General features: G+C 38.6%; 1 protein-coding gene and 1 pseudogene across 1 annotated transcript in view; both read left to right on the plus strand.

The window, feature by feature from the left end:
- The window catches only part of ATF6 (activating transcription factor 6), a 216,134-nt gene that overhangs the window by 64,848 nt on the left and 136,839 nt on the right, over positions 1-14,447 (plus strand). The window contains exon 10 of the mRNA XM_065885140.1: positions 6,894-7,025. Coding sequence (XP_065741212.1) covers positions 6,894-7,025 — 132 coding nt within the window. The remainder of the gene's footprint in view (positions 1-6,893; positions 7,026-14,447) is intronic.
- Positions 2,250-2,753, plus strand: LOC136137813 (glycine cleavage system H protein, mitochondrial pseudogene; annotated as a pseudogene).

Here is a 14,447-nt window from a genome sequence, read left to right on the forward strand (position 1 = left end):
TTCAAAATACTTCCTGGCCCAATGGGTAGATAATAAAATTGAGACTTATAGACTGTTTGGATCCTTATTTTTGCCTCTTCTCTGACCCACTTCCTTGTTTAAAATGCTTTGTTGACTCTGTATAATAAAAGTGTTGTGAAGATCCTTTTTGTGGAGACCATTGAATGAGATCTGAGTGAGCCCTCAGGCTAAAAAAAGGTAAAAGTTACTAAAGTAGCTATGGTTAAACATATATTGTCATTACACTGTGATAATCATTACTCACGTGGGCAGTGGGAAAAAATAGTGATCACTTATGAGCCAAACCAATCAACATTAAAACTGACTCCTAGGAAGTGTAGCTACTAAGTGATTATAGCACAGTCCAGTTACAGATGGAATAACCTGAACTGATAGTTAAACTCAAGGCATTTGCTTGTAACAGTCACAAATTGTGAATCAAAATGCCAGTTTTCACAGTGGTAATAAAAATCATGAAAAGAACAATGATTAGTAGAAGAGCTCTTTGAAAACTTCCAAGTACTAATGATTGTAAACTCTTGTAATTTACTCCATAAATCATCCATAAACCACATAAATCATTTTTTTAAAAAAAGTATTTATTTATTTTTGGCTGAGTTGGGTTTTTGTTGCTGTGCGTGCGTGGACTTTCTCTAGTTGCGGTGAGCGGGGACTGCTCTTCGTTGCGGTGCGCGGGCTTCTCACTGCAGTGGCTTCTCTTGTTGCGGAGCATGGGCTCTAGGCGCGCGGGCTTCAGTAGTTGAGGCGCGTGGGCTTCAGTAGTTGTGGCTCGCGGGCTCTAGAGCACAGGCACAGTAGTTGTGGCGCATGGGCTTAGTTGCTTCGTGGCATGTGGGATCTTCTCAGACCAGGGATCAAACCCGTGTCCTCTGCATTAATAGGCAGATTCTTAACCACTGCGCCACCAGGGAAGTCCACATAAATCATTTTTGATTGTGTCCTTCCACATCCCTCTCGTCTGACTTCCCCATCCTTTTCCCCAAACTGTCCACTTCTGTTGGATTTATTGTGAACAATGTGTAACTTTTAGGGAATTGAGGTAGGAAAGATGTTATGAGAAACAAGATTAGTTTAAAACAGTGGCTCTCAAACATTGGCGTATATCAGATTGTTAGGCACTGCTCCCAGAGCTCTTGGGTGAGTAGGTCTGGAATGGGGCCGGAGAGTTTGCATTTCTAACCAGTTATCAGGTGATGCTAATGCTGCTGGTCCAGGTACCACACTCTGAGAATCACTGTGCTAGGGGAAGGTGCATTCTGATCCAGAGGAACTAACAAAGTGTGTTAATTGCTAGTTGACAGTAGGATTCAAGAAAGGAAAAGTACAGAAACTACTCCTAGAAGCCATAGCAGCCACTTTGACTTAGCAGTTAACTATGAGAGCCTTGCAAACAGCTTTAAGATCCCTAGCCAGGAAGTAGGAAAGCAGAGGAACCGTTCTAGTAATCTGCTGTTTTTCTGGCAGTGATAACCATCAAGTAGTCTAGATGAATAGGAGACAAATGTAATAGCAGTTTTTAAAAGAAAGAAGGTAGATTTTCCCCATTAGAGCAGGGAATTTAATATTGTTCATAGGGAAGATTTTGATATAGAAAGGGATATGTTAACTGGGAGCCACAATTAAAACAAGAACAGAACATACCAGTTTTGTTTATTTTATTGAATAAATTGCTAGACTTAATGATAATGTGGCAGACAGGGCCATCCATAAATAATCTAGCCTTGCATTATGGTTAGTCTCCTTTCTTTTCCTTCTCTCTCTGAGATGATCCCTTTCTCACTGTGCTTGCACATGCACATGTCCACTTACATACCCTCTTCTGCTTTACTTTCAATTCCCCAAGCAAAACATACTCTCTTATGACTGTGTCCTTTTTCATATAGTAGTCTATCTACATGAAATGCCTTCTCACTCACATCCTCCTTTCCACCCGTTTATTTACTGCTTGTATTTTAAGATAAATTCATGATCCTCTTGGTAAAGATCAAATGCCCTAGCTATATGCTTCTGTAACATTTGGCATTAACTGCTGTTATGCTGCTAATCCCTCTATCATCTTTTGTCTGTATCACTCTTCCCCCCACCATACACACACACACACACACACACACACACACAGTATTTGATTTTTATCTTTGAGTCTTTAGCATCAAATATTATTCCTGGAACATAATAGGTATCTAGTACATGTTGAATAAATGAGTGAATCAGTCATTCTGGCTGCGAACATGGCGCTGCGAGTGGTGTGGAGCGTGCGGGCCGCGCGGTCGGCAGCCTGCGCGCCATCTCTGCGCCCAACGCGCCCTGCCCGCCGCGGCCCTGGGGACTGTGGGCGGTCGCCGGCCCCGTTCTGCTGTCGGGTCGTTAATTCACAGACAAACATGAATGGGTAACAACAGAAAACGATGTTGGAACAGTGGGAATCAGCAATTTTGCACAGGAAGCTTTGGGAGATGTTGTTTACTGTAGTCTGCCTGAAGTTGGGACAAAATTGAACAAAAGAGGAATTTGGTGCTTTGGACAGTGTGAAAGCTGCTAGTGAACTCTATTCTCCTCTATCAGGAGAAGTAACTGAAATTAATGAAGCTCTAGCAGAAAATCCAGGACTTGTCAACAAATCTTGTTATGAAGACGGTTGGCTGATCAAGATGACACTCAGTAACCCTTCAGAACTAGATGAACTAATGAGTGAAGAAGCCTATGAGAAATACATAAAATCTATTGAGGAGTGAAAATGGAACCGCTAAATAAACTAGTTTGAAACAACTTAAAAAAAAAATCAGTCATTTTGGGAAATGTCAACATAATGCAGTGATGATGTTCTAATCCTGGACCCAATTTGTTAATTTGTTAATTACTCAGAGCACTTACATTTCTGACACCAATTCCAACGTATGTTTTTCCACACCACCAAACAGTTCTCCCTAAGAGTTCTGATCACCCAGTTCCAACGTGTGGGGAGGTTTTTCCCATACCACCAAGCAATTCTCAGACACTAGCTGGGTGTCCTACAATTAAACTTAATTCTGACACAGACAGTGTGGAGATAGTGTCAAATCCCACAGGTTAAGTGCTCAGTCCTACAAGAGTTACCCTACACCCCCTTCAGGCATCAATCGCTAATCCAAGTTGTCACCTGTGCTTCTGGCTAACGGGCTATAGATCAGAGGTTCCCATGACCTCAGGTTCAATTAATTTGCTATAGTGGCTCACAGAAGTCAGAGAAACATTTTACTTACAAGAGTACCTGTTTATTATAAAGAGATATAACTCAGGAACAGCCAAATGGAAAAGCTGCATAGGGCAAGGTATAGGGGAATGGACAGGGAACTTCCATGCCCTCTTCAAGCTCACCACTGTCCCTGGATCTTCACCAACCCAGATGCTCCCTGAATCCCTTCCTTTTGCGTTTTAGTGGAGGCTTCATGACAGAGACAGATTGATTAAGTCATTGGCCATTGGTGATTGAGCTCAATCTCTAGCTCCTTTCCCCTCCCTGGAGTTGGGGGGTGGTGGGTGGGACTGAAAGTTCCAACTCTCTATTCTGATGGTTCTCTCTATCCTTAGGTAAGCTAGGGCCTTCCAGCTCACCTCATTGACATAGCAAAAGGCACCTTTATGGGTCTTATCGCTTGGGAAATTCCAAGGGTTTTAGGAGCTCTGTGCCAGGAAAAATGTTGTGACCAAATATATATTTCTTTTTATAAACTACCATATCACAGCATGACTTGGGCAAACTGTTTAAACTCTTTGAGCCTCAACTTTCTTTGAGTTTTCATTCCTTAGTACATAGTAGGTGCTCAAAAAACGGTTGCTGCTGTCATACTGTATTTGCATCTTAGAAGAATGTTTAACAGTCTTGTAATATCTCTGTGGTCAAGACAGGGAATTTTGGTCTAGGATATATTACAATTAATTCGTAAGTGGTTTAACTTATGTTTTTACAAACTTGGAAGGCACTCCCTAGGAGCATGCTGGAGGGCTCAATTTCTTGGCTCTGTTCTTTTCGATATCTTAATAACAACTCAGTTGAGGATGTTGATGGTATGTTGTTCCTTGCTTAGAAGGAGAATTTCTTTTGCTAATTAGGATTCTAAAAGTTCTTGAATGATATTTTAAGAGGAATTTGATGTAAATTATTCAGCTGGATCGAAAAGCTCAATTATATAACTTCAGAATTGGAAGTGAGAGAGGAGAGGAAAGGAAGGGAAGGTAATAGTCCAAAATCAGTTTGTGAGAACAGTTGGAGTTTTAATTATACCAGCCTCAATATAGAGTATGATGTAACTGCTAAAAAAGTCTACCTGATATTAAGTATATTGGTGGAAGAATAATATTGAGAACATGGGAAGGACTTATCCCGTTCCATCCTATAATGGTCATACTACCTCAGAAGTGTTGTGGCCAGTTCTGGGCCCATCTCTGAGAAACATATTGAGAGGGGAGTGACCAAATATGCTGAAGGGACCTAAGACTGTACTATAAAGAGGAACATATGGAAGAAACTAAAGCTTTGAAAAAGAAAGCCTGGAGTGAGGGGCGGGGGATGTTAGGTGTCTTTGGACATTGGAAGAAGGCTTGCTTAGACTTGTTCTGAATAGCCACAGAGTCCAGAACTAGTACCAAGACTGGTGGTACTAGTTAAAGCATTTCTAGTTTAAAAAAAAAAAAAAAGAGGACCCTATTGAAGTGAATCCCAGGGAGGGACAACCCAGAATTTGCTCCCCTCCCAAACACCGTTCCTTCCCAGGAGCTTTAGCTCAACACTGTCCAATGGAAATAAAACGTGGGTGGGCCGCATACGCAATTCTTAAATAGTTAGGGTGACAGAGCTTTTCCTAGGGATTGGCGGGGTTGAGGGAGTACTTCCACCAAACAGGAATGTTACTATGTGGATATTTCACTAATGCAATGGAGGGGTGGGCCAGTAGGGGGTGAATTAATTGAGATGCTGTAAACTGGCGGGAAAGTTCTTAACTTTGATTTTGTTTACTGCATACTTTCCTAAGTAAAAATTTTAGCATTACACTTGAAAGGATTAAAAAGTAAACACTTTTCAAAAATATAAGTTTCAAAAAGAAAAAATATATTCTGCAGTTGTCATCACATTCTTCATTTGGCTTCCTGACAAAATTGTTTTGTTTACTGCTTATCTCATGTTTTCTAAAATACTCACCAAACTAAGTTTTCCTGAGTTTACTTGGACATTCCATTAGGCCTCTTACCTTGTTTGCAGAAGGGTTTATACTGTTTGTGAACACTCAGGTAAATACTCTGTCTGAAAAATACAATTGTAACAAAATGTAGCCTCAGTTGTAGCAAAATTAAATTTTGTACAATGATCATAATTTGGTGGTATACTTTTGAAGAGTTTGTACTATGCCAGAGTGCCACAGCATACCTGTGAGAACCACTGGAAGGCAGTGATTCTGGAGGTAAAGAATTGAGGAGAATAGGGAACATAATAAGATATCAGAAAAAGAGTCTAGAGGGGTGTACCTGCTTTTTGCTTCCACCCAACATCCCTTTCCCCAAATTTGGAGGCAAATTACTAAACCCCAAAGAACTCCTTTTCTCTTAGAATCACAGGACCCTTAACTGTGACGTTCTTGTCAGCCTTATTTTCCTCCTCTACTTCATCCCTCTAAATAGAATCTGGTATCCCTTCTTTTGTGCTTCTCCAGGGAAATTCCCTTTGTGTTGAATTCCAAGAAGATTGTGACTAGTGTAAGTTATATGTGTGGCATTGTAAAATTAAACACACACACAAGATATCTTATTGATGAGCCAAGTTTCTAAGTCCTTGATTAATGAGCTAAAAGTGTTGGGACTTCCCTGGTGGCACAGTGGTTAGGAATCCGCCTGCCAATGCAGGGAACTCGGGTTCGTGCCCTGGTCCAGGAAGATTCCCACATGCCGCGGAGCAACTAAGCCCGTGCGCCACAACTACTGAGCCTGCGCTCTAGAGCCCGCAAGCCGCAACTAGTGAGCCTACGTGCCATAACTACTGAAGCCTGTGCGCCTAGAGCCCATGTTCCACAACAAGAGAAGCCACGACAATGAGAAGCCCACGCACCTTAACGAAGAGTAGCCCCCGCTCACCGCAACTAGAGAAAGCCCACGCACAGCAGCGAAGACCCAACACAGCCATAAATAAATGAATGAATGAATGAATAATAGTGTTAAATAACTATTGCAGTATTTGATTGATATTGATATACATATGTTTGCCCCAAATACATGAAGAAGGAATTAGGGAGAGTGGGGAAAAAGAAGTAAGTAGGAAACTTTCATAGGCATTTAAAGAAATTTCTGTTAGCTTTATTTGATAGCCTGCCTTCTGGGATTGTGAAAATCTAAAGAATTTGGCTGTTGTTAAAAAGAAAAATTCCCATTTCATTCGAAGTATTTCCTCATTGAAAATAATCAGTTTGCAGCATCTAAGACTTCTTATTCCAGTTATTATCTGAGTTTAGAATTTGTTTATATGTACCTATTTCTACTTTTTATATACCTGTTTCTACTTGATATATATATATATATATATATATATATATATACATACACACACACACATAACATAATTATAGTTTTTAAAGCATATAGAATACTGACTTTGTCTAAACAGGTTATAAATAAGGTACTTCTATACTTATAAAAATTATTTTCAAAATTATTTTTCATATATGTACAGGGTGACAAGCTAGGGATTTGACCATATCAGTAAGCTGTTTTGACTTGCTTCTATGCCTCGTGTTCTTGCTGTGTGTATAGAGCTACAAAAGAATTTTGATTTGCTTCAGAGCTACACGTAGGATGCATATGTATGACATTTTTATTTCAATTATTTCTTAACATTTTAAAATTTTCAGTGTGTTGGAACGAGATTCCAGGAGAATGAATCCTGGTGTGAACCCTACAAATCAAAGGAGGCATCTTCTAGGATTTTCTGCTAAAGAGGAGCAAGACACATCAGATGGTATCGTCCAGAAAAACAGCTACAGGTTAGATTTACATCTAAATTGTTTATACACAATTTTAACTAGTAGAACAAATGAGTTACAAGGACATTCATTAAATTTACTCTTAAGATCAGTTCTAAGAATAAATATACTTTTTAAAAGCTGTCCCAGTTTCAGAATTCTTATAGAGATGTGACCTTAAAAATCTCAGTTTGTGTGCACTAATATACAAATTGAAACGCATATAATATATACATATTATATTGTATATAATGTCTTTAATATAGTTATTTTATCTGTCTATCATATGTTTATACATATAATGTATTTAATATTTGTTACTATATCATCTGTGATAGATATGATTTGGTGGAGTGATATGGTTGAACCTGTTTGTAGTCATTAGATAAAATCATTTATACTTGTTTATTGTGATTTTTGTTGAATCTCTGTCCCTTGTTATAATTTAATTCTGTCTTGGTAAATTTCCATATAGCTTCTCAATAGTAAAAGACTTAACTCTATGAAAATACAATTTCTATGTTATGTCAACTAGAAGAAGGTTATAGTGGACCTTTTCAGACCTGTATACTTCTTGATAAACATTTCCCTGTGTTATTTGTAATTGTTATTAGAGCCAAATGGAGCTAGGTCCTTGACTAACAAGGCAAAGGGAGGTCATAGTGTGGCAACTGTGGCACAGAATAATGCTTGAAAATCATTAAAGATTTGTTTACTCTTAACTAAGGTTTTACAGGCCAAAGGCCATAGGGGAATCATTCTCCTGATTTTTACTTTGTTACACCCATACCATTTAATGAGATTATTACCATAGTCCTTCAGGCTTGTCTTCATTTAGTCTTCCTGGAAAAAATGCTAGTATTCATTTTTTTTTTTTAGGAAGCTGCAGTGTGCAAAGTACTATGCTAAATGTGGCAGAGGATCCAAAGAATTATATGGTAGTGACTGTAATGCAACATAGAATGTGATAGATGCCATGATGTTGGAAAACCTAACATTTCCTGCCTTTTTTTTTTACGTGCCCAAATTAGCCATGCTTCTGAAATACTGATCTTAGTGATCATATAACAGTATAGAATATTGCTAGAGTTTAATAGAATTTTTAATTTACCAAATAATTTTTCCAAGTTTGCCCTACATGTCCCGTAATTTTGAGTTCTGTTGTTGTCTACGTGAGATCCAGCAAAGGTTACATTTTTAATAGCCAGTTTTTGGATGTGTAAGAGTTGAGACTGTGCCACTTAGGTTGTATAGCTTGTTACTAAAAATGGAATGAGATTAGACACGTAATTAGAAATTACAGGTCAGGTAAGCTTGACAGGAATATTACTTATTTTGCACTAACTACAATAAATAGAAGCCTTCACTTATTATATGTCCATGTTAGAGTAAGGTAATATGGTGGTTCCCGGAAAGCACAGTACACTGATGGTACTAGTTCAAACTAGAGGTCTGGATGGCTTTTAGGCTGTAATTTATCAGCTCTCAAAGTAGTGCATGAAATGCAAGCCATCTCTCTGTCCCTGACCCCAGAGTCACCACTGCCTGTGCATAATCTGGGTTACTGGTCTTAGTAAAAAATGGATGTGATTATCGATTCTTGTAAAGGTTACGTGTAAGTCTCTTGAAATATCTAAGGTTATTATTGAGGCACTTGGGAAATTTAGGTGTTGGTCCATTATTTGATGTTCTTTCTTTTATTATTGTAAATACTGAATAACAGATACGAAAAACATGTTTGTGAAACATTTGAAAGCACCGAGTATGAATTTGTTTTAAACTGAATTTTTGGTGGTTTATTTACACTCAGCCATGACATTTGTATTTATTTTTTTAATGGAGCTTATTTTATGTTATGTTTCATTTTTTAGGAGAGTTACGAGAACTGGTTCAAATAAAAAAGTAGATTCTTTTTATTTATATATATATTTTTTGCGGTATGCGGGCCTCTCACTGTTGTGGCCTCTACCTTTCCGGAGCATAGGCTCGGGATGCGCAGGCTCTGCGGCCATGGCCCGTGGGCCCAGCCGCTTCGCGGCACGTGGGATCTTCCCGGACCGGGGCACAAACCCGTGTCCCCTGCATCGGCAGGTGGACTCTCAACCACTGCGCCACCAGGGAAGCCCAGGAGTAGATTCTTAATGTTGTAATTTATAATATTGCATTTGCCTTTTATTTAATAATTAACTGCATATATTTTTTCAGTCTTAGAAATCTGTGGTATATAAGTAATATGACCATATAGTTTGTCAACCGAACTGAGGCACTTATAAGAATGAAAGGTGGTGCTAATAATATTTATGTCAGGACGTCAGGCATAAATCAGGACTGTCTTAGATAAAGGGAAAAGGATAGTCACCCTACACATAAGGCATCAGCCAGAACCTGTAGTCCAGGAATTCTCAGTAACTCTAGCTCCTTAATACTGTCCTTCACGTTAGTGATTTATTTGTTGAAATTTTTTCTATTGGTATGGAATGGTTTGCAGGCAGCCTAGAACCCTGACCATCTCAGGACTAGTGTGGATCTAATTGCCTCCAGATTGCATGTTGGCTTAGGTTCTCCCTTTTCTTTCCCCTTCAACTCCACCCAGTCCCTTTCCTGGTATTTTTCCTATCAGATTTTTTTTTCTTTTCCAAAGAATATTTTTGGCTGATAGAACAAAGCCAGTCAGCACAGATGTGCGGAAATCATTACTAGAGTTTATCACATGGAAATAAAATTATAAGTCAGAATTATATTTTCAATAGTAGTTTTAGACTTTTCTGATGGACTTAAGCATTTGTATTTTAGACCTGATTTTTTTTTTTTTTTTTTTTTTTTGCGGTACGCGGGCCTCTCACTGCTGTGGCCTGTCCCGTTGCGGAGCACAGGCTCTGGACGTGCAGGCTCAGCGGCCATGGCTCACGGGCCTAGCTGCTCCACGGCATGTGGGATCTTCCCAGACCGGGGCACGAACCCGTGTCCCCTGCATCGGCATGTGGACTCTCAACCACTGTGCCACCAGGGAAGCCCAGGCCTGATTTTTAAAATAACAAGTATGTGACAGATCTTTGTTCTTGACTTTTTTTTTTTTTTTTTTTTTAGTGTGGCAAACAGCTTTTTCTTATAAGCATTCAGAATTTACCAAGTGCTAGGCAGAGTTTTTTTTTTCTTCTCCTTCAGCAGCTAGTTTAGGCTGATTTCCTTTTGTGTGTGCAGTCATTATTTATGTACCACCATCTCTGTTTTATTTCAAATAACCCTATCAGGCAGAAGAAAGGACATCAAGAATGTTTCTGGTGCAACCTGTGGGGAAGAATCATCTATATACCCTCAGTTGTTGCTTTTTTCCCTTTGTATGTGGCATACATAGAAGTCTCTGACTTTTATCTTGAAGTTAGTTTTCCACTCTGCCAAAATTATTTTTGTCAAGGGGGCCAGTGAATTCAGCACTGTCAAATTCAGTGAAAACTTGTTTTCATCTCACTTGACCTTTCCTCAGCACTTGGCTGTGTAGATCACTCCTCCTTGAAGCATTCTCCTTTTGTATTGCTACATTTTTAGTTTCCTCTTTTTTCATCGGCTCTGTTTCATCTTTGTAGGCTCCTCCACTATCCAAATCTTAAGACTTGGAACTGTGAACTATTTTGTCTTCTTTCTGCCATAATTTAGCACACAGTCCATTTCTATATATCCTGATGACTCTTGAATTTATGTTTCCCGTCCAGACTTCTGAGTCTCCAGAGTCATATATCCAGTAGTTTCCTTGAATTCTCTTTTAACATTTCAAACTTAACACCTGCACAGTGAAACTCGAGGTCCTTCTCCATTTTCTGTTTCCACCCACTTGTCTACAATAGGCTTCTTTTTTTTTCTATTTTTTTAACATCTTTATTGGACTATAATTGCTTTACAATGGTGTGTTATTTTCTGCTTTATAACAAAGTGAATCAGCTATACATTTATCCCCATATCTCTTCCCTCTTGCATCTTCCTCCCTCCCACCCTCCCTATCCCACCCCTCTAGGTGGTCACAAAGCACCGAGCTGATCTCCCTGTGCTATGTGGCTGCTTCCCACTAGCTACCTATTTTACGTTTGGTAGTGTATATATGTCCATGCCTCTCTCTCACTTTGTCACAGCTCACCCTTCTCCCTCCCCATATCCTCAAGTCCGTTCTCCAGTAGGTCTGTCTTTATTCCTCTCTTACTCCTAGGTTCTCCATGACATTTTTTTCCTTAAATTCCATATATATGTGTTAGCATATGGTATTTGTCTTTCTCTTTCTGACTTACTTCACTCTGTATGACAGACTCTAGGTCTATCCACCTCATTACAAGTAGCTCAATTTCGTTTCTTTTTATGGCTGAGTAATATTCCATTGTATATATGTGCCACATCTTCTTTATCCATTCATCAGATGATGGACACTTAGGTTGTTTATCTCCTGGATATTGTAAATAGAGCTGCAATGAACATTTTGGTACATGACTCTTTTTGAATTCTGGTTTTCTCAGGGTATATGCCCAGTAGTGGGATTGCTGGGTCATATGGTAGTTCTATTTGTAGTTTTTTAAGGAACCTCCATACTGTTCTCCATAGTGGCTGTACCAATTCACATTCCAACCAGCAGTGCAAGAGTATTCCCTTTTCTCCACACCCTCTCCAGCATTTATTGTTTCTAGATTTTTTGATGATGGCCATTATGACTGGTGTGAGATAATATCTCATTGTAGTTTTGATTTGCATTTCTCTAATGATTAATGATGTTGAGCATTCTTTCATGTGTTTGTTGGCAGTCTGTATATCTTCTTTGGAGAAATGTCTGTTTAGGTCTTCTGCCCATTTTTGCATTGGGTTGTTTGTTTTTTTGTTATTGAGCTGCATGAGCTGCTTGTAAATTTTGGAGATTAATCCTTTGTCAGTTGCTTCATTTGCAAATATTTTCTCCCATTCTAAGGGTTGTCTTTTGGTCTTGTTTATGGTTTCCTTTGCTGTGCAAAAGCTTTGAAGTTTCATTAGGTCCCATTTGTTTATTTTTGTTTTTATTTCCATTTCTCTGGGAGGTGGGTCATAAAGGATCTTGCTGTGATTTATGTCATAGAGTGTTCCGCCTATGTTTTCCTCTAAGAGTTTGATAGTTTCTGGCCTTACATTTAGGTCTTTAATCCATTTTGAGCTTATTTTTGTGTATGGTGTTAGGGAGTGTATCATTTCATTCTTTTACGTGTAGCTGTCCTGTTATCCCAGCACCATTTATTGAAGACGCTGTCTTTTCTCCATTGTATATTCTTGCCTCCTTTATAAAAAATAAGGTGACCATATATGCATGGGTTTATCTCTGGGCTTTATGGCCTGTTCCATTGATACATATTTCTGTTTCTGTGCCAGTACCATACTGTCTTGATTACTGTACCTTTGTAGTATAGACTGAAGTCTGGGAGCCTGATTCCTCCAGCTCCATTTTTCTTTCTCAAGATTGCCTTGGCTATTCAGGGTCTTTTGTGTTTCCATACAAATTGTGAAATTTTTTGTTCTAGTTCTGTGAAAAATGCCAATGGTAGTTTGACAGGGATTACATTGAATCTGTAGATTGCTTTGGGTAGTATAGTCATTTTCACAATGTTGATTCTTCCAATCCAAGAACTTGGTATATCTCTCCATCTGTTAGTATCATCTTTAATTTCTTTCATCAGTGTCTTATAGTTTTCTGCATACAAGTGTTTTGTCTCCTTAGGTAGGTTTATTCCTAGGTATTTTATTGTTTTTGCTGCAATGGTAAATGGGAGTGTTTCCTTAATTTCTCTTTCAGATTTTTCATCATTAGTGTATAGGAATGCAAGAGATTTCTGTGCATTAATTTTGTATCCTGGTACTTTACCAAATTCATTGATTAGCTCTAGTAGTCTTCTGGTAGCATCTTTAGGATTTTCTCTGTATAGTATCACGTCATCTGCAAAGAGTTACAGCTTTACTTCTTTTTTTCTGATTTGGATTCCTTTTATTTCTTTTTCTTCTCTGATTGCTGTGGCTACAACTTCCAAAACTATGTTGAATAATAGTGGTGAGAGTGGACACTCTTGTCTTGTTCCTGATCTTAGAGGAAATGGTTTAAGTTTTTCACCATTGAGGACGATGTTGGCTGTGGGTTTGTCATATATGGCCTTTATTATGTTGAGGAAAGGTCCCTCTGTGCCTGCTTTCTGGAGGGTTTTTATCATAGATGGGTGTTGAATTTTGTTGAAAGCTTTTTCTGCATCTATTGAGATGATCATATGGTTTTTCTCCTTCAATTTGTTAATATGGTTTATCACATTGATTGATATGCGTATATTAAAGAATCCTTGCATTCCTGGGATAACCCCACTTGATGTGTATGATCCTTTTATTTTTAAATTTCTTTTAACACCTTTATTGGAGTATAATGGCTTTACAATGATGTGTTAGTTTCTGCTTTATAACAAAGTGAATCAGCTATACATATACATTTATCCCTGTATCTATTCCCTCTTGTATCTCTCTCCCTCCCACCCTCCCTATCCCACCCCTCTAGGTGGTCACAGAGCACCGAGCTGATCTCCCTGTGCTATGCGACTGCTTCCCACTAGCTATCTATTTTACATTTGGTAGTGTTTATATTTCCATGCCACTCTCCTACTTTGTCCCAGCTTACCCTTCCCACTCCCCATATCCACAAGTCCATTCTCTTGTAGGTCTGCGTCTTTATTCCCATCCTGCCCCTAGGTTCTTCATGACCATTTTTTAAACTTTTAGATTCCATATATATGTGTTAACATATGGTATTTGTTTTTATCTTTCTTACTTACTTCACTTTGTATGACAGACTCTAGGTCCTTCCACCTCACTACAAATAACTCAATTTCGTTTCTTTTTATGGCTGAGTAATATTCCATTGTATATATGTACCACATCTTCTTTATCCATTCATCTGTCGATGGACACTTAGGTTGCTTCCATGTCCTGGCTGTTGTAAATAGAGCTTCAATGGACATTGTGGTACATGACTCTATTTGAATTATGTTTTTCTCATTGCCTTATGTATTGAGGTGCTTCTTTGTTGGGTGCATAAATAGTTACAATTGTTATATCTTCTTCTTGGATTGATCCCTTGATCATTATGTAGTGTCCTTCTTTGTCTCTTGTAATAGTCTTTATTTTAAAATCTATTTTGTCTGATATGAGAATTGCTACTCCAGCTTTCTTTTGATTTCCATTTGCCTGGAATATCTTTTTCCATCCCCTCACTTTCAGTCTGTATGTGTCCCTAGGTCTGCAGTGGGTCTTTTGTAGACACCATATATATGGGTCTTGTTTTTGTAGCCATTCAGCCAGTCTGTGTCTTTTGGTGGGAGCATTTAATCCATTTACATTTAAAGTAGTCATCGATATGTATGTTCCTATTAGCATTTTCTTAATTGGTTTGGGTTTGTTATTATAGGT

This window comes from Phocoena phocoena, chromosome 1, assembly GCF_963924675.1.
Source record: "Phocoena phocoena chromosome 1, mPhoPho1.1, whole genome shotgun sequence".
NCBI classification, from domain to species: Eukaryota; Metazoa; Chordata; class Mammalia; order Artiodactyla; family Phocoenidae; genus Phocoena; species Phocoena phocoena.